This window comes from Lichenostomus cassidix, chromosome 8 (assembly GCF_008360975.1).
Source record: "Lichenostomus cassidix isolate B80296 chromosome 8, HeHo_3.0, whole genome shotgun sequence".
NCBI classification, from domain to species: Eukaryota; Metazoa; Chordata; class Aves; order Passeriformes; family Meliphagidae; genus Lichenostomus; species Lichenostomus cassidix.
In genome coordinates this window covers 748,593-771,547 of record NC_139489.1, presented here as the reverse complement: position 1 = coordinate 771,547, position 22,955 = coordinate 748,593, and the positions used below count along the sequence as shown (strand labels likewise).

The 22,955-nt window shown below is 47.9% G+C and overlaps 1 protein-coding gene and 1 long non-coding RNA gene across 2 annotated transcripts in view; one reads left to right on the top strand and one right to left on the bottom strand.

Moving 5' to 3' along the window:
* The window catches only part of LOC146433583 (uncharacterized), a 214,838-nt gene that overhangs the window by 145,321 nt on the left and 46,562 nt on the right, over positions 1-22,955 (bottom strand). The gene's annotated exons all lie outside the window — the stretch shown is intronic.
* On the top strand, positions 11,387-22,122 carry CTH (cystathionine gamma-lyase). Its single transcript, XM_085067356.1, has 13 exons — positions 11,387-11,638; positions 12,303-12,384; positions 12,914-13,009; positions 14,272-14,381; positions 14,928-15,077; positions 16,766-16,823; positions 17,105-17,182; positions 17,801-17,953; positions 18,105-18,226; positions 19,492-19,544; positions 20,589-20,727; positions 21,149-21,217; positions 21,568-22,122. The coding sequence occupies exons 1-13, from the start codon at positions 11,477-11,479 to the stop codon at positions 21,574-21,576; spliced, it is 1,281 nt and encodes a 426-aa protein (XP_084923482.1). The 5' UTR covers positions 11,387-11,476; the 3' UTR covers positions 21,577-22,122.

Below are 22,955 nucleotides of genomic sequence, written 5' to 3'. Positions count from 1 at the left end.
ATTCAGTGAGCTCACACCAGACTTTTGGTACATGAGGCAAGCAAACAGCAAACGTCTTACAAAATGAAGGACTTGTTACTCTTGTAAAATCCTTACTAATTTCTGTTACTTTCTGGGAGTGACTCTAGCCGAACTAGAGGTGAAACACAAGCTACATAATTGTGAAACAGTTATTAGAACCACTAAGTGCTCACACTGTGGGGCTGGTGGTTGGTTACACCTGATGCTGCTCCTGATGTGGTCTATGGTGGTTGGTCAAACACATTTGTTGTGTTTCACAAGAATGTAAACTCATAACAAATGAACAGTTTAAGAACCCTGGGTTTTTGCAATAAAGTGTGTTCACCATACCATTGTGGAGATCCTGTGTTTAATGCCACAAATGGTGCCCACCATGTGAGGAGCAGTAACTCGGCTATCTGTCTGTCCTGCAGTGCACCCCATGGAACTGAGGTTCTGCTGAAAGGAAGCAGCTGCTGGCTGGCGATCAATCACCTCGGTGGAATAGTGAGCTGTGAGGAACATGGGTAGTAATATTACTACAGAGGAGCAGTCTGTGCTCGGCTTAATGAAGCAGTTGCTAGAAAAGCATGAGAAGACTATATCCTCTCATTCGCTTAAGTGACTTTTGCAATGGACTACAGCTGATGGAAAAGGAGTAACCTCCATAAGCATTTTTACTGCTGACCTGTGGGAGACACAGCAAGCAGCAGGGAACATAAAGGGAGGAAAAATATCCCTCAAGCCCTAACAGAGGCTCTTGCATCGGCAGAATAGAGACATTTCAAATGCTAGGCAGACTAGAGGAGCCTCAGACCCTGATGACGACAGGGGACCTGCTTGGCAGACCATGATCCGGTGGAGGGCAAATCACTGCCTCAGCCTATGATATCAGGTTGGACTGCGAGTACCAGGGAACCAGGAAGTGTCCCAAAGGTGTTGGTGAAGTTTAAAAAATATTGCAATATATTCTCCACAATGGACCACCTTTTATTATTCGTTATGGAACCCTGTATTGTTCTTTAAATTAGAGAAGCCTTGATGTTAACATCCCTCCTCCCGGGGGCTGCTTGGTGGCTCAGGGATTTTTTGGTAAGGCGTGGGGCCACTAGTCACTCTCTGCTTCAGTGCATCGAGTGTGGCTCGCAGCGCTCCACGTGGCAGTGCCATCCTGTCTGCGTTAAACTCCAGCGGAGCAGCTCGGGATGTTGTCCTCGAGGAAGGCAAGGAAAACTGCTCAGAAGGAGCAGCAGCAGAACCAGAAGCATTGCAGGCCAGCTCTGCTGCTTTTCCCCCCACCTCGCTTTCCCCTGCTCGGTCCCCCTGGCCAAGGGGGAGCAGGCGGGTGCTGGCTGTGCTGCACAGGGGGCCATTCCAGGCCTGCACAGGTCAACTCGTGAATGTGTTTTCAGAGTACCTTACAATTACTGCAACTCAGCTGTATTTTGCGCTTGTTTACAGCTTTGCAAGAAAGCCTTGCAGGAGTATAGTAACAAATTGGTTGATAACAAATTAGGGCAGAGGGCCAAATTCCTGGACTGTCTGTAATTTGCTGCTAAGTTGTTTTGACAGCGTTTTCCATTAAGTACACCTCTGATGCTCATGAAGTTTTAGCCAAATGTATACTGTTAAAGTCAGTTTACGCTCTTCCAAAGTTTTTGCTGAATTTCACTAGTGTGGCCTATTCTTTCCTGAGAAGCCCGGGTATCTATTTGGTATACTTTGTTTCTTCTCTGAAGTTACATTTTACAATACCTTTTAATCCAGATCTCTGAAGGGAAAACTCACTATGTAACTTAAAATTGAATTACAATCTTTTATAGGAACCTCATATTTTTGTTCTGAGGCTGTCCCAGAATTTAAGACTTTTCCTCTGCCTTCAGACTACTAGCATCTGCCTAAGTGCTGCAAAGTCAGTTCTTCAATTGGCAAGTTCAGCAGATGTACCTTAAGTATTTCATTTGAGCAAATCATTTTATGTTCTCCTCAGTTATATATATATTACCTCAGCTTTATTGTGATGTGCCAATTGAGGCTATGATGTTGTCCAGCTCTGATAAAACTGAGGGATCAATGCTAAAACCATAGGGTAATTTTTTTTCCATACCTAGCCCAGAAGTTCACAGAGCTGCATTGGCACCTGTGCAATGACATGTTTGGACATATTTGAAGGATGGCTGGGACTGCAGCTGTGTGACCTTGAGATGCCTTAGCTATTTAGGACAAGACAAATAGTACAAAAATAATTGCAGGCAGCACACATAATTCCTTCTAATATTCCCTGGAATACACTTATTTTTTGTGATTCCATAATGAATCAGCAAAGTAGCTCAGAGCATCATTTATCCTTATATGCATAATATCTTGGCTTATGAACAGGCTTGGCATCTTAATCAGCAGGATGCAGGTAGCCCTTGATAAATTCAGTAGAGCCCTCTTTGGAATGTTTGGGGTGAATATTAACTGGACAAGATGTAAGGCTATAGCAATTAACTTTGGAGCCTGATGTCAAAACATTGAATGATTTGCCAGGGTTGCTGGGAGCAGTTAGCTGCTGGGCTTGACCCCATGTATGTTGTCTGCAGAGGCTGTTCAGGAGTTGGATGCAGCTGGCTCACGGTTCTTTGCCCGTAAGAGAGCGTAGTGTCAACTTTACCTGTTCGCTTGTACAGCTTTAATTGGGCAGTTGGAATGTGACTGATTTGCCGTGAAGAAATGTGCGCCAGCATTTCAAACGAGCGCAGCCGTTCAGTGCTTCCACTGTGTTTGTTTTTCCCTAACACTCCTGGGTTGAAGTTGGGCTTAATGACAACGCAGTTTAAGTGTGGTGATTGCCCAGGTGGGTGGCCAGGCGTGGCACCGGCTTGCAGAGCATCTCGAGGAAGATGTGCCTTCGTGGCTGTTTATGTGCATGTCTCAGTCTTGTCTGCCTAATGGGGAAATCATGGCAGTCTCATTTAATCATGCCCTTGATGCTTTATCCTTAAGTATTTACATCTCAAATTTGTTGTAATGATAATTACAGGAAGTTGTCTCACCATCTGCTAATTCAGCAGGTTTTAGATGCAATTCAGCAAGACATACAGTGTTATCATTTTTCTGAGTAAGGCTGGACTTTGGAAAAATGCTGGCAAACTTATGCTTGTATTGGAAAACTATTGACTGTGAAACAGGTATTTTTAATAACGCTTAAAGTTACCACTGGTTGCTCCTGAAGCTGATTTATGTGCGATCATGACATATTTGCCACACCTTTAAAATCTTTCCAGTTAATCCTGCAGAAATTCAGCCCTCTAGAGTTCCATGTTGCTGCTATCTTATTCACCACTCAGTTGCTTGCTTGCAAATTTTCAGTAGTTGTTTTGTAACAATGGAGTCAAAATGAGTTAAATTCTGCTGGATTTGAAACCTTTAAAATAACACTTTTACCTTGAATCTAGCTTTGTGAAATTTGAGGCTCAACCCTGGGCCCACTGAAGAGATGCAAAGGCATCCAAAGTGGCTGCTTCACTGAATTCACAGGAATTTTTCTTTCACAGATGTACCTTGAACAGACTTAATGCCTGTTCGAGTGTGAAAGTGATGCAGCAAATATACCAGGAATGCTGTTCTAGCTTCTTAAGTATTTTAGATTTGTAAGTTAGGCCTGTGAGTTACTGTGTTATAGTAAGTTCTATATGAATTAATTGCTAAATAGTTTAATTTAAGTCATCTGTTAACCTCACCTGTTTTTGTCATTCAGAAAAAGAGTGGTAAGTGGTGCTTGCTGCATGATTTGAGAAAAATTATGGGATGGTGATGGGAGACATGGGTGCCCTGCAGTCAGGGCTCCCATTGCTTTTTTGCCATCCTACTGCATCTTGACGATGCTCCAAAATTTGCTTTTTCTGTGCCAATCCCCAATGTACAGGAACACCTGAAATGGTTTCATTGGGTAGTGCTGCCACAAGGAATGACAAACAGCCAGACCATATGCCAGTGGTCCGTGACACGTGTTTGGAGCCCTGTGCCTCAGCCAGCACCCGAGACTCTCATTTACCATCAGATGGATGACATCCTTGTGGCTGCCTCCCAACCTGATGTTGTGCAGAAAGCCCTTACCACAGAGTTTAACTTCTTTTGAAGCTGCATTCTGTTTAGTTTAAGTGTTAATTTTAAACTCTGTTAAGTTTAGTAAGTTCTGTTAGGTTTAAGTGACGTCAAATTTGAGTAATGGTACATTTAAGTTCTGGTAATTTTAAGTTCCATTAAGATTAATTTCTGTTCAGTTTCAATAATGTTAACTTTAAGTTCTGATAGGTTTGCTTTCTCTTGTGTTTAAGTGATGTTAAGTTTGAGTGATGTTACGTTTAAGTTCTGTTGAAATACGCTCATTTAACTTTAAAAATACAGTTCTTTTGTTATAGAGATAAGATGGAATCCACTCCAACAATTCCAATGGAAAGTTGGTGGGCAATTATTTAAGAACATAAAACTGATAAGTTATATACAAATATGTGAAGATGTGATTTATTGGATCCTTAATTTCATCACGGGTTCTGTGGGTGTAGATGTTCTGCACTGGTTAATCGAGATAATTGTTCATAGCAATCTTTGCAGTTTTGTCATCCATAGGTAACACAGAAGAATGCATAACAATTTCAAATTATGGATATTATTAACTGTAAGATGCTTTGCTTTACTGTCATGTACGCACAGATGTGTGGAAAAATATATCTTGCTTTTTTAGAATGGTTATTGTTACTGTATGAACAATTCCGGATATGTTGTTAATGTAATGACATGAATCAACAGAGCTTTTATAAAGAGTGTTAAGGATATTATTTGAGGTTACACATATGCATTCCTTTATTCATTTGCAGGTTGTTTATGGTACCATTGATTACTCAGTTAGAATTAAATTACAATGCTGGCTGCTTTAGAAAATTCCACATAACCTTGTGTAGTTATCTTCAAGAACTGTGTCATTTTAAGGAACGTTCCTAATTGATATTAATAGAGGCTTGTTTGTAGGATGCTTTAGGGTGACCTTCCCAGTTGAGGCAGAGGTTATGGCCAAGCCCTGGCCCTGGCTGGTCGGGAAGTGTGCCACCAGACCCAGGTGCTTCTGCTCTGATAATGTGATCGAGTCACTTTGACTTGCCAATTTGGGCTTATGAAAGCTGGACCCTCTTCCAGGTAAACTTGGAATCCTTGCCTGGGAAAGGTTCTCCAGGTCCTGCCTGTGACATGGGGCTCCCCAGTGACTGCAGATGCTGGGTGATAGTAGAATGGTTAGGCAAGTTATGATGTATTTTCCTAAATCATTATCCTTTCTCTCATGTACCAATGTGTGCATGTAGAGCTGAGCACGTAGTAAGCTTATTGTTTTATTCCATGTATTGTTATACCTTTGTGTAGCTTTCATGTTCATACCAGGAGAAGCACATGTTGCCAAAAACAAAAAGGGAGAGTGTGGCTCCTCAAGAACAATTAGATCATGCAATATTTATGCTAAAATTTTTGAATGCAGTTCATCGGTTCTGATCCCCAACAGAGCAATACTGCCCTGAAGGTCTGCATGCGCAGAACCAATTTCCAAAATGTTTATGTAAGGATCCACAACTGGGTGCAATGACAAGGCCCAGATGATTTACCAACCTAGGGAAGAGGGTACATATGTGTTCTGTCTCTAACAGGTCCAAAGCAGTTACCTGCTTGTCAGCTAAAACTGTGCCATGAGTCTGAAGGAGCAGTCCAACAACTCGATACCTCAGCTAAAGACACGACACCAACCATCAGCACGTGGATGAACCCAGAGATAACATGGAGGATGTTGAAACAACTACAACAAGGAACTGACATCCTGATGCAGGGTGTAGGATCAGCACCAGCCCCAGAGAGCACCTTCCTGGCCTACCTGGTTAGCAACAGTGGTGTAAGAATTCTGCGATTCGTCTGGACAAACATCAATTGCCTCCAAGGAGATGAGCGCTAGTGAGAGAAAAAACTACCTAATCAGCATCCAGCCCTTGTTTTAGCCAGGCAGGAGCAGGGGTAGCGCTGTCAGGACCATGGCTGTGCCTGGAAACTTATGGAGGCAGTTTGCCAACAGAAACCTCGTGTTCCACTGCAGCCACCGTCATACTGTTGTGCTCCTGCTGACCTTCTTCAGTTCTGCCCTGCCCCATGCTTCCAGAAAGACATTCAGTAATGTCAAAGTTAGCATTTCCAGCTGTGGACCTCTCTCCTGCCTAAACAGCACAACCCCCGAGCTCTGGCCACATGAGCTCTGGAAGAGTAGCCACTTATTTCCAAGTGCAGAAGAAGCAGCTCTCTTCCTGAGGACACTGGACATCACCTTCTTGGTTTCCCATGCTGTGGGTCTCTTTGTCAGTGGCATGGTTGTTTTTGACAAGTTTTTACTGATTGTAATCTGTATCCTATGTATTTTATCCTGTGTCCAGCAGATGATCATTAATAGTTTTGATAAGGTAATGGCTCTACAGGTGCGGACTGTTTTAGCATTAGTGTATATGAACGCTTCACACAGAAAACAAAAAACAGGGAGATGCTGAGGAGCAGAAAGGCTATACGAAATGAAGGCCTTGTTACCCTTGTAAAATCCTTACTCATTTCTGTTACTTTCTGGGAGTGACTCTAGCTGAACTAGAGGTGAAACACAAGCTGCATAATTGTGAAACAGTTATTAGAACCACTAAGTGCTCACACTGTGGGGCTGGTGGTTGGTTACACCTGATGCCTGTTCCTGATGTGGTCTATGGTGGTTGGTTAAACACATTTGTTTTGCCTCACAAGTATGGAAACTCATTACAAATGAACAGTTTAAGAATCCTGGGTTTTTGCAATAAAGTGTGTTCACCATACCATTGTGGAGATCCCGTGTTTAATGCCACACTCACCCTCCTCACACCCACTTGTCCCAGGCTCACTGAGCCTCTGCTGCACAGATTTCCCTGGGAGACATTTGCTTTAATATGAGAAAGTGCTTGAAGTCATCTGATTTTGCCTGAGCAGCAAGCTGCAATTTGTGCATTGAAAATAATCCTTTAAGGTGTATTTTATGGGAATTGCAGAGAATGGGGACCTGGATTCAAAGGACACCATTTGCTAAGTCCGTATGAGGAAAATTTTAGGTCACATCTTAGGAAGTTGCTTGGTCACTTCAAATTTCCCATTCTAGAATTTCTTTCTCTAAAGTCAAAAATAATATCAAAGTCATAATGTCAAAGAATATCCTTTGTGTTTTAGGCTTCCATGAGAAATTCGGTGGAGTTTTGGGAAGCACTGAAGTATTGAGTAGTTCTGAACTTGTTTTGATCAGAGAGGCTGCAAATAAGGACAACATCCAACCTGGGTCAAGCAAAAAGTGGTTTTGACACAACCTGGTTCCATTCAGCCCATGCCTTGCACATGTGTAGAGTGGAAGAGACATCATGAATGAATGCACTGTCACAGCATCAGCAGGAGAACTGAACTTCTGCAGGGCTCTGAGCTTTAAAAAAGTGCAGTGAGGGAGCAAGGAAATGTTCCTTTGAGTGGCACAGTGTGGCCTACCAAGGAATTCATTGCTGTTTTACGGTTCTGTTTAATCTTCTCCATTAGAAAACAAGGCTTTTGTGTTTGAATTCTCATCATCTCAGTGCCATAACCAAACTTAGCCAGGGCCCAAGTCTCGAGTGCAGCACATCAGCAGCTCCACTGAAACAGACCCAGGCCATGCAGGGCTGACAGAGTGACTCACAGTGACACTGACAAAATGATCCAAATCTCACAAAGTGACAAAGTGGCCCCAGCACTGCATTTGAACTCCCCCAGTGCCAGAGCCCTCCCTGTTTGGGCAGTGTAACCATCCCTTTGGGAGCTGCAGGCTGGTCCATGTCTCCCTCAGAGCTCGGTGTGTCTCTCCAGGTGGGACACAGGGACTGGAGCAGGTTCCTGTGTCCTGCAGAGCCAGGACAGTGTGAAGGAACAGCAAGAGCTCCCTGGATGGCTCAGACAGCAGAAGTTACAAACTCAAAGGGAACAATCTGCAGTCCCAAAGCTGAGCTCTGACTGCAACTGGCCATGCTGGGCTGGCACTCCCAACTTGGAGTTGTCCACATTTTCCACGACCAGAAACCATGCCTTAATGCCATCTCCAATGCTTGTCACAATTAGTCCTGACACCTGATAATTTGTTCCTCACCTCAGGCAACTTCCTGTGGCAAAGTGGGTTTCTCAGTTCCTTTAACTACCTGGTTATATTCCTTAACTACCTGTCAACAAATTACTTCCTTAACTCATTCATTATCTGGTAATAGTCTTGACACCTTTTAGCTCTTTAACGACCTGGTAAGTAAAATGTCTTCCTTAATTTCTGTCACTATCTGGGAATGACTCTGACTCCCACAATTCTTTTCACAACCTGGTAATAAATCTGACCCCCTTAGTTCCATTCAATACCTACTAATTAATCTGACCCCCACAATTCCTTTCATTACCTGCTAATGATTCTGACTTCCTGAATTCCTTTCATTACCTGCCAATGAATCTGACCCCTCCATATCAAACTTCTTCCCTCCCACAGACTCTCCAGCTGAGCTGCTCTCAAGACCTAGCTTTCTCCCAATGTTCTGTTTCTCTCAAATTTCCAACAACTTCATTCCAGAAGGACCTCAGTTCTTAAAGACCTAAACTCCAAAGTGCCAAGTCTTGCATTTGTGGCAAACACATGCAGGATTGGCAGCAATGAGCTTCTCTGTGCTCTGCAATGCCCTGTACTCTGGAAATATTGATAAATACCTACACTGGGGATTCACAGCAGAAACTCCTGCTCCAGGATTTCATCCAGCCACCAATAATGTCTTAAACACCAAGAAAGGCTCATTGCAAATTCTGGTGTTTAGGTGGTGATGGGAGATGAAAATTACCTTTCAATAAAGGACAATATTTTAGTGAATACCCCCAAACCACCATTCATTTAAAGGACATTGTTTCAAGAGCAACAAGATCAGCACTTGGTGGCTCAGTCAATAATCCAAAGGCAGTCACATTTTATTAATATAATTAACATTCAGTAAATACTGCTGCTGTTAAAATGTGTGTTTTCTCCTGAGCAAGGCAAAGTGCCAGACCTGTGTACATTGCAGTACCATGAATACATCTTTGCTCTAACTTCTCCCAGGGTATGGAGGTGCAAAAGGTTTGGTCAGCACAAAAACCTATCAAATGCTTTGTCAGCAAACCAGATTTCATTCCTTGCTATAATATTAAAAAATTAAACTCCAGCAAACAGTACCATTTCTTTTGTTCATTCCCCCAGCCCAGCACAAGCAGAATAAGGGAGGAAATGTGGAAACAACAAATCAGTGACAGGGCCATGGTGGGAGCCAAGAACCCAAACCCAGCCCTCAATGACTGAACTCACCTGCACAAACAGCTCCAACTGTCCCAGCTCTCAGCAGAGTTCCCTGATCAGCAGAGCTTCCAAGGAATTCCAAACTCTTTCCAGAGAGAATTGAGTTTAAGAATCGCATGTTGGCAGCGATGGGCAGGGTGAGCTCAGCTCCTGGGCAGCCTCTCCACGAACATTTTCCCTTTGGCTCTGGGTCTCTGGATTGCTCTGATCAGAGCAGCTTGCTCCTCACAGCAGAACAGATCCATACTTGTTATGTCTCAGTAAAACGGGAAGTTTTTCCACCACAGTGCAGTCACAGCCAATTTCTCACACTTTATTCCTCAAACTAACATTTAGTTTGCACCAGGGTTTGCTTTTTTTTCATGGAGTAGGAATAGAATAACTGAATCTTCTCAGAGCAAACTATAAAAGCTGGAGTGAAGAGCAACAGAAGAAGAGAGGTTCAAAGCCAGGTGCCAGCAGTCCCTGTCCCTGCAGTGACTGAATCCAGCTGGAGCAAAGGGACTCTGCACCTCCTGCCCCAGAGCTGCTGCCAGAGCTGGGCAAAAGCAGGATTAGGGAACACAGCACTGATCCCATTCCCGTTCCACCTCACCCTCCTCACACCCACTTGTCCCAGGCTCACTGAGCCTCTGCTGCACAGATTTCCTTGGGAGACATTTGCTTTAATAAGAGAAAATGCTTGAAGTCTTCTGATTTTGCCAGAGCAGCAAGCTGCAATTTACATTGAAAATAATCTTTAAAAATGTCATTAAAATCCACACACATTTATTGTCTCTTTTCTTTTTATCTACAATAAAAATGTGAAATATTGCACTATTTTTGATCTCTGTGTTTGATGACTCCTAAGGACCCATCTAGGTGCCACAGGTACTTTCTGCTTCTCTCAGATTCCCAGGATCACTGAGGCTGGAAAAGCCCTTCCAGACCATGGAGTCCAAGTCATCTGGTGTCATTGGTGCCCCCGGAGCAGAGCCTGGCCCTGTCTGACCCTCCCTGCACACAGGGACACCCAGGGCTGAGGCTCCTCTGGAGGCTGAGCAGCCCGAGCTCCCTCAGCCTTCCCTGGGCACCGAGGTGCTCCAGGCCTTCCTCATCTCATCTCCGCTGGCCCTGCAGGGAGCTGCTGTGCTGCTGTGTGAGGATCCAGAGCTGCACACAGCGCTGCAGGTGTGCCTCACGGGCTGGGCAGAGCGGCAGGATCGCTCTCTGACCTGCTGGGAATGCTCCTCCTGAAGATCCCATTGGTCTCTTGTCCCCAAGATCCCACCGGACACTGTTGGCTCAGGGAGAGATCGTTGTCCCTCAGGATCCCCAGGTCCTTCCCACCAGAGATGCTCCAGCAGGTCACTGCCAGCCTGCGCCAAACCTGGGGTTATCCCAGGAGCTGAGATACTACAGGCAGCGCTGCCGGGCAGTCAGCACACTGCTCCCCGATGGATCAGCCGCGTGCTGCCGGATTATTCCCGTTTTTTTTTTCCTAAGGAAAGGCGCCCCCGGATCCAAAGCACAGCCCCAGATCCAAAGCAGAGCCCCGGATCCAAAGCACAGCCCAAAGCACAGCTCCCGGATCCAAAGCACAGCCCCGGATCCAAAGCACAGCTCCGGAACCAAAGCACAGCCCAAAGCATAGCCCCGGATCCAAAGCACAGCTCCGGAACCAAAGCACAGCCCAAAGCACAGCCCCGGATCCAAAGCACAGCTCCCGGATCCAAAGCATAGCCCCGGATCCAAAGCACAGCCCAAAGCACAGCCCCGGATCCAAAGCACAGCCCAAAGCACAGCTCCGGATCCAAAGCACAGCTCCGGATCCAAAGCACAACTCCCACATCCAGCCAAGGCGCCCCAGGCGAATCCCCTCAGGGCGCGGCCGCGAGCGCCCCCTAGCGGGCAGGCGCTCCCAGTGCAGGGCGAGCCCCGCCCCACCGGCAGCCAATGGGAGAGCGCGAGGGCCCCGCCCCGCCGGTGCCGCAGCCAATGAGGAGGCGCGGGAGCCCCGCCCTACCGAGCCCGCGGGTCTGTAAATAGCGCTGAGGGCTGAGGGAGCGAGCACCGAGCTAGCGCGGAGCTGCAGCCATGGGACGTGAGGAGAACGAGGGATTCCTGCCGCGCTTCAAGCACTTCGCCACCGAGGCCATCCACTTCGGGCAGGAGCCCGAGCAGTGGAGCTCCCGGGCCGTGGTGCCACCCATCACGCTCTCCACCACCTTCAAGCAGCGAGTGCCCGAGAAGAACGCGGTGAGTGCGGCTGCCACGGGGACAGTGAGTGACCCACGGGGCACTGAGTGACCCACGGGGCCAGCGAGCCCCCCTCAGGCCTTGGGCACACCGGGCACCGCGAGCACCCGGCGTGTCCCGGCCGGCAGGTCCGGGAGGCGGCAGGTCCCGGCAAGGGGAGGGAGCTCCCGGCGCGCTGTTTCCCCACGTGGCAGCTCCTGGGCAAACGCGAGCATCTCGGTGCCGCTGGGAGCGGAGCTTTGGCCCGGGGAGGCTGTGGAGTCTCCTGGCTGGGGACACTGCAGAGCTGCCTGCCCGCCATCCTGTGCTCTGGGGTGGCCCTGCTGAGCAGGGAGCTGGGATCAGGGGACCTTCCTGGTCCCTTCCAGCCTCACCCAGCCTGGGACTCTGAGGATGAGTGGACTGTGCAGCCAAGCCCTTTTCTCCCGCAGTGCCCACAGATGGATGCCTGGGGTAAAGCAGGAGAATGTGGCTCCTTGCCCCAGTGCCCCCCAGACCCCTTTCTGCAGTAGGTGCCCAGCTGGATGTTGTGCCAGGAACCCCTCCTGCTGCTCTGGGAGGAGCTGGGTGGCCTCAGCCAGGGCTCTTTAGGGAACCTAAGACTGGTATTGTCCCAAACTTTGCCAGTGCTCTCTCTGATGTGTGTTCCCTATTCCCTCCCCAGTGTTATGTGTACACCCGATTTGGGAACCCGAACCGGCATGTCCTGGAAAAGGTTGCAGCTGCCCTCGATGGAGCCAAATACTGTGAGCACCTCATGGGCTGGGTGGGGTTTGGAGCAGCCTGGGATGGTGGGAGGTGTCCCTGCCCATGGCAGGGGTGGCACTGGGTGGCTTTGGGGTCCCTTTGTCCCAAACCATCCCATGATTGGGTGCCCATGGCTCTGGCTGTTGGCTGTGGGCAAGAGCAGCTCTGTGGTGGGGAAGAGCTTAACACATCTTGTTCAGGAAAGTGCAGCTCCATCCCTGGGTTTCTCTCGTGCTTCCTCAGTGTGGCTGATCAGCCTGAGCTGAGCTGGATCCATCCTTGTGCAGCAGCACTGGCTGCAGTGGGAGTGGGCAGCCCCTGTTCCCAGTCTGTCCCAGTCCATCCCAGTGTCCATGCTGGTTCCATGCTGTGTACATCAAGCTCCTGCTGTCACTGGCTCCACGTTCCTAGGGAGAGAGTGACAGAACAGGTTCTTTTCAGAGACAAAGTGAGGAAGGCCAAGGCAAGTCTGACTCATTGTATCACATCAAACACAGCTCATCTGCCACTGACTCCTTTCTCTTCCAGGCTTGGCTTATTCCTCTGGTGTGGGAGCAATTCTGAACATCTGTCACCTGCTGAAGACAGGGGATGCAATTATCTGCACGAAAGATGGCTATGAAGGTATGTGCAGCACCTTGGGGCTTCAGTCCTCATTGTGCAAGGGATTAAACCTGTCTGTGGTTCTCAGAAACTCTGAATTTCCCATGTAGGACCTCACTGTTCTTTGAAGCCTTTTCACTTTGTGAGGACACAGATCTCTCCTGTCTGATCTGGATGTTGAATATTCTGTTGGCACAACATGGAGGTTTAAAAATACATGACCAGAAATCCATGTTTGAATGAGGCAAATGGCAACACCTTTGTCTTGCCCAGGTTTGTTTGTAGAGCAGGACCCTCTGCAGCCCAGGGCAGCAGCACTTGCCAGTGTCTGGTGTTTCTCCCATCCCTTCCCAAGGTTTGGCTCTTTCCCAATCAGCATTCTGGCTGGGCTGTTCCAAAGGACAATTCCATCATCTCCCCCAAAATCACAGCTTCCCTCTTTTGTCCCCATGTCTTCTGGGCACTTCAGTGCTGTCCCAACCCAGGATTTGGTGTTGATCTTGCACTGTTTTTATCAATCCCCTGTTCCAGACAAGTGCCCAGTGTCAGATTGCATCCAGCTCTGCCAGAGTCCTTGCACATGGTGAGCCACTCCAGTTCCTGGGGATATTCCCCTGCCCATTAAAGCCTCAGCCTGGGCTGCTTTCTGCAGGATGAATTTCATTGTTTCTCCTCTGGTGTTTTTTGCTGTAAAGAAAGGCTTTCCTTTCAAAAGAACCACCCAAACATCACTCAGATATTTCCTTCAGCCCACAGAATCCACCTCCATGTTCCATCCCTTCATGCTTAGATGGAAAGCTGAGTCTCTGGGGATAACCTTGGCTAAAGGACCCAATCAATCAAATTTCAATCCTGGCAGTATTTCCTGGCAGTGAGTGTTGCACATCCACTGATCAGCTGTTGCTGCTGATTCTTTTAATCTTCCCAGGGAAAGGCTTCAAAGACAGACAGGAAGGAATCCTTTTTAATGGAATGATGGGAAGCAGTAGCTGGAGTCTTCCCCTTCATTCTTCAGTTTAATTTCCTGATCAAAACCCCACACATTGATTTAAAGTATTTAATAAATCAGTCTGATCCCATATTCCCATTATTACTATTTCATGATCATTAGAATTGCAACAGTCTTTAAACTTTGTAAATAAAGAAAATATAAATGCACCATTTCTGGTGTGCAGCATAAAGCTGTGCCCTCCTGCCTGCCCCTGGATGGTGCAAGAGGCTGGAGAGCAGGGAATGAAAGTTAAGGAAGTTGTTTCATTTTGTGATTTTTGGGGTATTTTTAGGCACGAAGAAACTATTCAAGAAAATAAAAGAGGATTATAAGTTGAGACTGGATTTTGTTGACTGCACAAACCCAGAAAAGCTGGATGCTGCAATCACACCAGAGACCAAGGTAAGGCAGAGGGAAATGAATTTTAAAGGGATGTTAAATTGCTCTGCTCTTGCTCCTGCTGAGTTTGAGGGCTGTGTTGAGCTGAGGGGGGGGCAGCTTGGGGCACAGCTGGATCCACCATATCCCACTGTGCTGCCTGATGGAAAACATCCTAAGAAGGGCAAAAACCCCTGGAGAGAAAAGGGAAAAGGTGAGAAATGGCAGAGGGAACACTGAGCTGGGAGCCAGAGGTGCTCTGTGGCACTGGGTGGGTAATCCCTGCTCCAGGGGAAGGGAACTGAGCTGGAAAGGGTTTGGGAAAGCCTTTGTCCTGGCTGTGGGAGGCGTTCTCCAGCTGGGATGCACCTGGGATTGCAGAAGCTGAAGGAAACCTGCCCTGAGCTTGGAGGAGCCCAGCTGAGAGCTCCCCTGGCTCCAGCAGAGCCCCTGCTGTCCCCAGTGCACAAACCCCCCAGGGGAGCTGACCCCAAATGACCACTGAGAGCACTTGTGACACCCCCAGCCCTGGGAACTCTCTGACCTGCTGTTTTGGTTGGGTTTGTGCAGCTGGTTTGGATCGAAAGCCCCACGAACCCTTTGCTGAAGATAATTGACATCCGCGCCTGCGCTGACGTGGTGCGCAAACACAACGCACTGCGCAAAGACAGGAAGTTGCTGCTGGCAGTGGACAACAGCTTCATGTCTCCATATCTCCAGGTGAGTGGGAAAAGGACAGGACTGTCACCTGTCCCAGGGAGGCTGGAGACCCCTCTTGGGTAGGGAAACACCACCAAGGAATTGCAGTTTTGGTCTCTGCACTGTAAAATCACCTGCTCTGGTTCCAGCCCAGGTGCTGCTGGTGCACCAGTGACAGGGGTGTCTGTCCCTCAGAAATCATGGATTTCTGTTCTTCCTGAAGGAAGTCAGAACAGTTGAAGTGTGCTCTAGCTTTGGCCTTTTTATAGCAATTCTTCTGTAAAAGCTGCTCATAAGCTGTTCTGAGCCACAAAGGTAAAAACCAGTAGGTTGTGGAAGGAAACCTTAAACCAAGCAGCCTTTGTTCAGTCTTTCTTTGAGACATCCAATTTACCTCTTTCTTCAATATTCTGGTGAATGTTTGGCATAGAAATTTATAACTTTAACAACTGAAATAACTTTCCTGTATTGATAACTGGAAGACATGAAGTGATTTCTGAAGTTTTGCAAAGGCTTCAGAATAATGAACTTCCAAGTGTTGTTGATCTTAATCTGGGCTCCAGTCTCCCTGCTTTGTTCCATCTTAACACAGTGATGCCCCTCACTCTTTAGAATGTGTTGGTATCATGTGCAAAGTCTCTTAATTAGTGATTGATTAAAAAGCTGACACTGCTCACCACCTCTTGCCCATCAACCTGCTGGTTTGTCTCACCTCAAATGGATCCTGGGGACAGAGGTGGGAGGTGAGAGGAGAGAGTTGTCAAAGCAAGCTCCTTTCCTCATGCTCTCAGTTCCTCCAGGGCAGTGTCACCAACATCTGGAAAACAAAGTAAATTTTATTGCTTTGCAGTTTGAGTTCTTCATTTCCTAAGGAAATGCACTTTATAGGGTAAATGCCATTATTTGTTGCTGCCTCAGCTGAGCAACAGAACTATTTTTTCCCAGCTATGCACTGTATGTTGGATGTATTCAATCTCTGCTCTCCCTGGAGCCTGTGGGAGTTGGAGCAGTGCTTTTAAATCACATTTTCCTGTGCTTACCTTGAATTCAGAGTGCCTCCCTGTACTGCTGGTTTTATCACATGTTCTATTGCCATCCTCAGGTTTTTGTGTTTAGTTCCTCCATTTATTTGTCCTGTGTAAGCTCACAGTGATGCCTGATGGGATTTTTCTCCTTTTTCATTATACTTTTATACCCTTTTATATATACTCTTTACCCTTTCCCATTCCTGTACTTTTCCCTCCCTATATCTTAGCCCACATGTTTATAACCCTTGTACTCCAGCCTTGTTCAGAATTCTTTGGACAAGACGAAACAATCTCCACAATCTCAAGAACATGAGGCACCAACCTTGAACAGAGCCCCAGCCCTGGGACATGTTTTTGTAAACTAAGTTGTAACCTTTTTTTGGGGGAAGTAATTTGAATAAGGGGGCAATTACTTCATTTGTTAGGTTTCTTATTGGAGAATTTTAGGTAGGTATGCTGATGGGTGAGGTCCATAAAATTGTACACTCGTTGTACCCGGGAGGTCTCTTTGTCGTGGTGCACCTGGGATCCTATTAAACCGAGGTAATACCCTTTTCCCTATGCTGCGGTGTCTGCGTCTCAGTTTTTACCAGCATTTCAGTCATCAACAGCCCTTGGAAGAGCTGGGAATGAACCTGAGTGCACAGAAACTTGAATTATGTTATTTTCCTTTTGTTTCAGCGTCCTTTGTCCCTGGGGGCTGATATTTGTATGACTTCTGCAACTAAATACGTCAATGGTGAGTATGAGAGTTCAGCACATCTTTAGGGCAGGGTTGGATGGGAGATTGGGAAGGAATTCCTGCCTGGGAGGGTGGGCAGGCCCTGGAATAGAATTCCCAGGGCAGCTGTGGCTGTCCCTGGATCCCTGGCAGTGTCCCAGGCCAGGTTGGACGTTGGGGCTTGGAGCAGCCTGGGATGGTGGGAGGTGTCCCATGGATTTTATTAACACTTGGAGTTTGTGGCAGGACCCTGGAGCAGCTGGAGTGGCTGATCCCATTCTTATCCCTTGCTTTTGTAGGGCACAGTGATGTTCTCCTGGGCCTGGTCTCTGTAAACAGCTGTGATCTCTATGACAGGCTCAAAGACCTGCAGTCTGGTAAGTCCAGACAGGGAATACCTGACAGGAATCCTGTTCACATCCCCCAGTTCCTCCTGGGGAGGGTGTGCATGCACTCGAGTGGGAAATCTGCCTGGGAATGTAACTTAAATGGGCAGAACTGGGAAAGGTTCAATTAAAAAAAACTCCAATAAAAACTCCAGTAAGAAAAACTGCAATGAAATGAGAGACATTGGTCTCCCCTTCCTAAGTGCTTCAGGAGAGTGCTGGAACACCCTGAAAGCACTGAGGTGCCCACCTGCAGTAAGGGGGTTTGAAACTCAACTCACCCATCAGGATGTGCCTAATGCAGAATTCCAACAACTCTCCAGCCTCTCCATTGTCAGGAATAAATTCCTGTGCAGGATTCTGCCCTCAGAGGCATTGAAGGTGCATTGTGTGCAATGAATGTAATCCTTGAGGCCTGAGCTTGTTAATTGGGCTCATTAATTGGCTCCCCAATGTGGGAGATGAGGAACAGAGATTACCTCAGGTGTCTTCCCACTCGTTGTGCTCTAACCTCAGAAATGCTGGGGCTGAGGATGTGCTTGTCTTTGCTGAATGCAAACCACCAGTGTTTCTGTGGAATTCTGTGGAATTGTGTTCCCATTCCCACAGCCCTGGGAGCTGTCCCCTCCCCCTTTGACTGTTACCTCTGCAACCGTGGCCTCAAGACTCTGCACATCCGGATGGATCTGCACTTCCAGAACAGTAAGGCTGTGGCTCAAATGCTGGGACGTCACTGCCGGGTGGAGAACGTCCTTTACCCAGGTAGGTTGGCAGCACTGGGCAGCATCCCAGGGCAGGGATTTGGGAGCTGTGGTGCTCTGTTTTGGGGGCTGGGTGCTCACCTCAGGTGAGGCTGAGCTGCCCCAGCTCTGCACTGGAATTCACTGGGAATTCTCCCAACTCTCCATTCCAGGGCTGCCTTGCCACCCCCAGCACAAGGTGCTGCAGAAGCAGAGCACAGGCTATTGTGGGATGGTCAGCTTCTACATCAAAGGGAACCTCAAAAATGCCTTTGCCTTCCTCAACAACCTGAAGGTAAAATAAAGGCAAAATCACCCTGAGAGGGAGCTGAAACTGCTATGCTGAAGGGAGGGTGGAAGTGGCTTTCCTTGCCAAGTCCCTTGGGTATGCCCGACTCTAAATCAGAGATAAAGTGTCCACAAAGGAGCCTCAGCCCCTTGGCAGTGTTGGTTTGCTCCCTGGGTGAGGCGAGTCCAGCTCAGCGCAGGAACTGCTGCTGCCAAAGGCCTCCTGCAGCACTGGGGAGCAGGGGAGCTGTGGCTGCTGCAGCTCTGCTGGAATATTGCAAAGAGCTGCAGGAGGGAGAACCACTGAGGAAGGAGCTGCCTGAGGCACAGAGGGAGCCCCTGGCTCTGGGCAATGCTAGGCTGGGTGCTTGGCCCAGCCTGTGCTGGTGTTTGGCCAGGTGTTCACTCTGCCTGTGCCCTGGGAGCTGTTGGTGTCCCAATCCCTGGGTCATTTGCATCTGCTCTGGTGGTCCTGCTGGTTTGATCTTGTGAAAAGCAACAGTGATCAGTGTCAAAGGTGGATTAGATCTTCCTTCTCCTCCCTGTCTTCCTTGCCAGCTGATGTCATCTCCTGGAAATGGGTTTACTAAAAATGTGGTTTGCCTACAAAATATCCTTTGATGTGAGGGAGAGCATTGAATCCTGGCCCAGGAGATGTGCTAGCTTGGACAGGAGCTGTCAGGGGTATGGCCCAGGAGAAGGGGGACAGTTAACCAAGCCCTGTGATTTGGACACCATCACTTTGTCACTGGGTTGGTAGGAAAGTCATTCAATAAAATCCCAGACTGCTTTGGCTGGGAAGGGTTTGAAGCTCATCCCATTCCATTCCTGCCATGGGCAGAGAGACACCTTCCACTGTCCCAGGCTGCTCCAAGCCCTGTCCAGCCTGGCCTTGGACACTGCCAGGGATCCAGGGGCAGGATGAGTCTGCTTTAAATCTTAGTAGCTCTTACCTGCTAAATGTGCACTTTGTTCCCTAATTACAGCTAATACAGTTTATATTATAAAAGTTACTGTAAAAAAAACTTGGGGGGAAAATGTCCCTAAACATTCCTTTTTCCCTAAAGCCCTTGAAGGGGTCTCAGCCCCAAGGCTACCAGAGCCCCAGGAGTGTTTGGATAATGCTCCCAGGGTGGGACTGTTGGGGTGTCTGTGCAGGGCCAGCAGTTGGAGCAATGATCCTTGTGGGTGCTTCCAGCTCAGGATATTCCCTGATTCTATGAACTCTCTCTCTCCATGAATCCATAATCTCCTGTTCTTTTTCTCCTGTAGGTGTTTACCGTGGGTTTTAGTCTGGGGGGTTACGAGAGCCTGGCAGAGCATCCGTAAGTTCATCCTTCCATCTTCAGAGCCTGAAAAAGCTGCACAGCACCACAAAATTCCCACAGTTTTCCAGCCCCCAAAGCTGTTTTGCCTGTAGTGAAACTCAGGGTCTGTTGTGCAGCACCAAGCCAGGGCAGACTCCAGAGGGAGGGAATTCTGTGAGTGCAGTGATGGAGGAATTTGGCCTGGAAGGCTGAGGCACAACTGCTTGCCATGAAGACAATCCCAGAAGCTGCTGAGTGTTGGGATGAGGAGCAGCTTGGGCTGAGGAATGCCATGCTCCCTGCTCACACAAGAGGGCATGGCATGGTCACTGTGTGCACCCAGCTGCCTCTGCCTGCCTGGCAACACATCCTGGGGGCATTTTAAACAGCCAAAAATGGGATTTTGATGGAATTGGATTATTGCACTCAAAGCCAATTTGCTTTGTGAAAAGATACGTGGAAATTCATGACAATATTTAAATGCTAGATCATTTCACTTATTGATTTCAGATTAACAGCAAATCTTGAATCTCTCCAGCAGCTGAAAGGAACTGGTGCCAGTGACTGAGCACATGGGGAAATCCCTTCTTGCCACTGTCCTCTGTAGCTGGAGAGAGTAAACCCTGCAGTGTCCTTTGGGACAGTTTGACAAGGGATCTGAGAAACCAGAAATGGAACTAGGAGATTTTTATACTGGAGGTTGCACATTCCCCACATGCAGAGCTTACAGTTCTGCTGTAGAATAAAAAAACAATTCTGGAAGTAAGAGGAATAGGATTTTCTCTTTTTTCAGGTCCAGATTTTCAAGTATCCACTTCTTATTAATCATTTGTGTCTTGGAAATACAACCTGTAGATGCAATTCCCTGACTTGTCAGCATTGCCATCATTTCCAGGAACTTCTGCCAGGAGCTCTTTCCATCTGTGGGGTCACACAAGTGGCACAGAGAAAGTGTCAAATCCTGCTGCCATCTCAGGGGTGCTGGCAGGGAACCAACTGGGTTGGCTTTTACCAATAGAAGTCCCAAATTCTTGGGATAAAGGATGTTTTTTATCCCTGCAGGGCCACCATGAGCCATTCCTCATTGTCTGAGGAGAAAAGGGAAGAGCTGGGAATCACTGACACCTTGATCCGCCTCTCGGTGGGGCTGGAGGATGAGGAGGATTTGCTGGCAGACCTGGACCAAGCCCTGATGGCTTCGGTGAGTGGGATGTTCCCCTCCAAAAATAATCCCAATCCTGCCTTCCCTACTGGCTGAGCCTTCAGCTCCTCCCAAAGGGACCTTGGGGTGTGGATGGAAAGTTTCCCTGTTTGCAGCCCTGCTCAGGCACAGTTCCCCAGGATTCAGGAGCACTTGGGATGTCCCTGGGCTTGGAGGGATGGGAATGGCCCTGCTCAGCTCAGGCTGAGGGAGACTCACACAGGGCTCAGGTGGGCTTCATGTGTTCCATGACAGAGTTTTAGAGAGGGTTCAAATGCATTCAGGAGCTTTAAAAGTGCTCTTTAATTAGTGGTAATTAATGTGATGCCACAGTGAGACTTCCCCTCTCATGGAACCCTGGAATGGGTTGGGTTGGGAAGGAAGTTAAAGCTCTTCTCAGGGACACTTTCCACTCTCCCAGGCTGCTCCAACCCCCAATGTCCAACCTTGCCTTGGACACTCCCAGGACCCAGGGACTGGAATTAAAAAGGTAAAGGTGTTTGAAGCGGGGAGTTTGGTCTGTGGGAGGAAACATGGAGGGTTTGGTGGGCAGTGGAGAAATGTGAACCTGCAGCAGCTGTGCAGGTGTTGGGTGTTCTGGACTGGCAGGAAAGGTTTGGCTCTGTGTTTTCTCTTTTTCTGGGGGTGGGTGTGTGTGTTTTTTATTGATGGGGTTTTTTATGATAGGGAAAATTATCATTAGTAACTATACATATTTCTCTTTGCCAGCACAGAGCATGAAGAGAATCAAATGCTAAAATGTGGCTTTTATTTATGACAATAAAAATGTGTGGTTTGGGGGGGAGGAGGGCAGAGCACAATAACCTTTCCTTCCTGCAGTTTGCATAAACCTTGATGGTCAAGAAGGAACTTGGAACTGGACATGGCTATGGACGAGGACATGGAAAACCAAACTACTCCTGCTTTGCCTTTGGGAATTTCAGCCTGGATTGCTGGGACTCTCCCTGGGCACAGCCTGGGCTCTCCCTGGCAGTGTCTGAGCCAGGAGCTGTGTGTGGGAGCAGCCATGGGCACCCTGGCAATGTGATCCCTGGTGATCCCTGCTCTCCCAGCAGAGCTCAGTGTTTCTGCTGCTGCTCAGGCCTTTGGGGCACAAGGGCTGCTTCCTGTTACTACTTTCTCTTCATTCTCCTCTCACCCAACAGCTCAGTGCAAAAACTTGATTGACCTCAGATTTATTTTAATTTAGCTGGAGATTTTCTTAAAAGCTTTTCCTTCTCTTGATGCTTTATGCAACATAGAAAATGAAATGAAATTCAACACCTGGCAAATAATAACTTTCTAAAGAGGAATCTGTCATTTGAAAAGATCATGTGCTGTGGGAATAACTGGAATAACTTTTAATTAAATATGCTTTTCTTTTCCTTGCATGTATTCCCATGTGCACGTGTTCCTTGTGTTCAAAATCAGGGGATGGAGTGACCTGGGAGTTGTTTGTATTTACCTGTGGAAAGGCAGGAGAGAGGGGAATGGAGCTGAGGAGAGAGGGGAATGGAGCTGAGGGAGAACCATTCTGTATTGGCCACAGCCAGAATAACCTTCCTTACACAGAGGGATTAAATCCTGAGCAAAGCAAGGTCAAGGTGTTCCCACCCAAACCACCTCATTCCACAGAATGCCAGCCTGGTTTGGGTTGGAAGGGACCTTAAATCCATCCAGTGCCACTCCTACCATGGCAGGGACACCTCCCATGTCCCAGGCTGCTCCAAGCCCCACTGTCCAACCTGCCCTTGGACACTGCCAGGGATCCAGGGGCACCACAGCCTCTCTGGGAATTCTCTTCCAGGGCCTCAAACCCTCCCAGGGAGGAATTCCTTCCATCTCCCATCCACCCCTGTGTCCCTGTGAAGCCATTCCTCTCCCTCCTCCCTGCAGAGGGTGTGTTCCTGCTAACAGCAGCTCAGCAGCTCACACAGCCCATCCCAGCCCTGGGCTGTCCCTGAGCTCCAGCTGATTTGCAGGCAGCCCAGCCCGTGCTGTGCCCTGGAGCTGCTGGCTGTGCTGAGGTGGCAGCAGGGTCTGCTTTGTGTCACAGGAACATCTCCCACCACATGAAAAGCTGCTGTGCTTCCTCAGCCTCTGCTGCCCTGAGTTTCCCTTACCTTCTGCCATTTACTGGGGGAAAGGACAGCCAGCTCTGCCAGCAGGGAAATTGGCAATGAATTGTTCCATGGTTTTCTTGACATGTGGAATATCAGCCTGAGGCT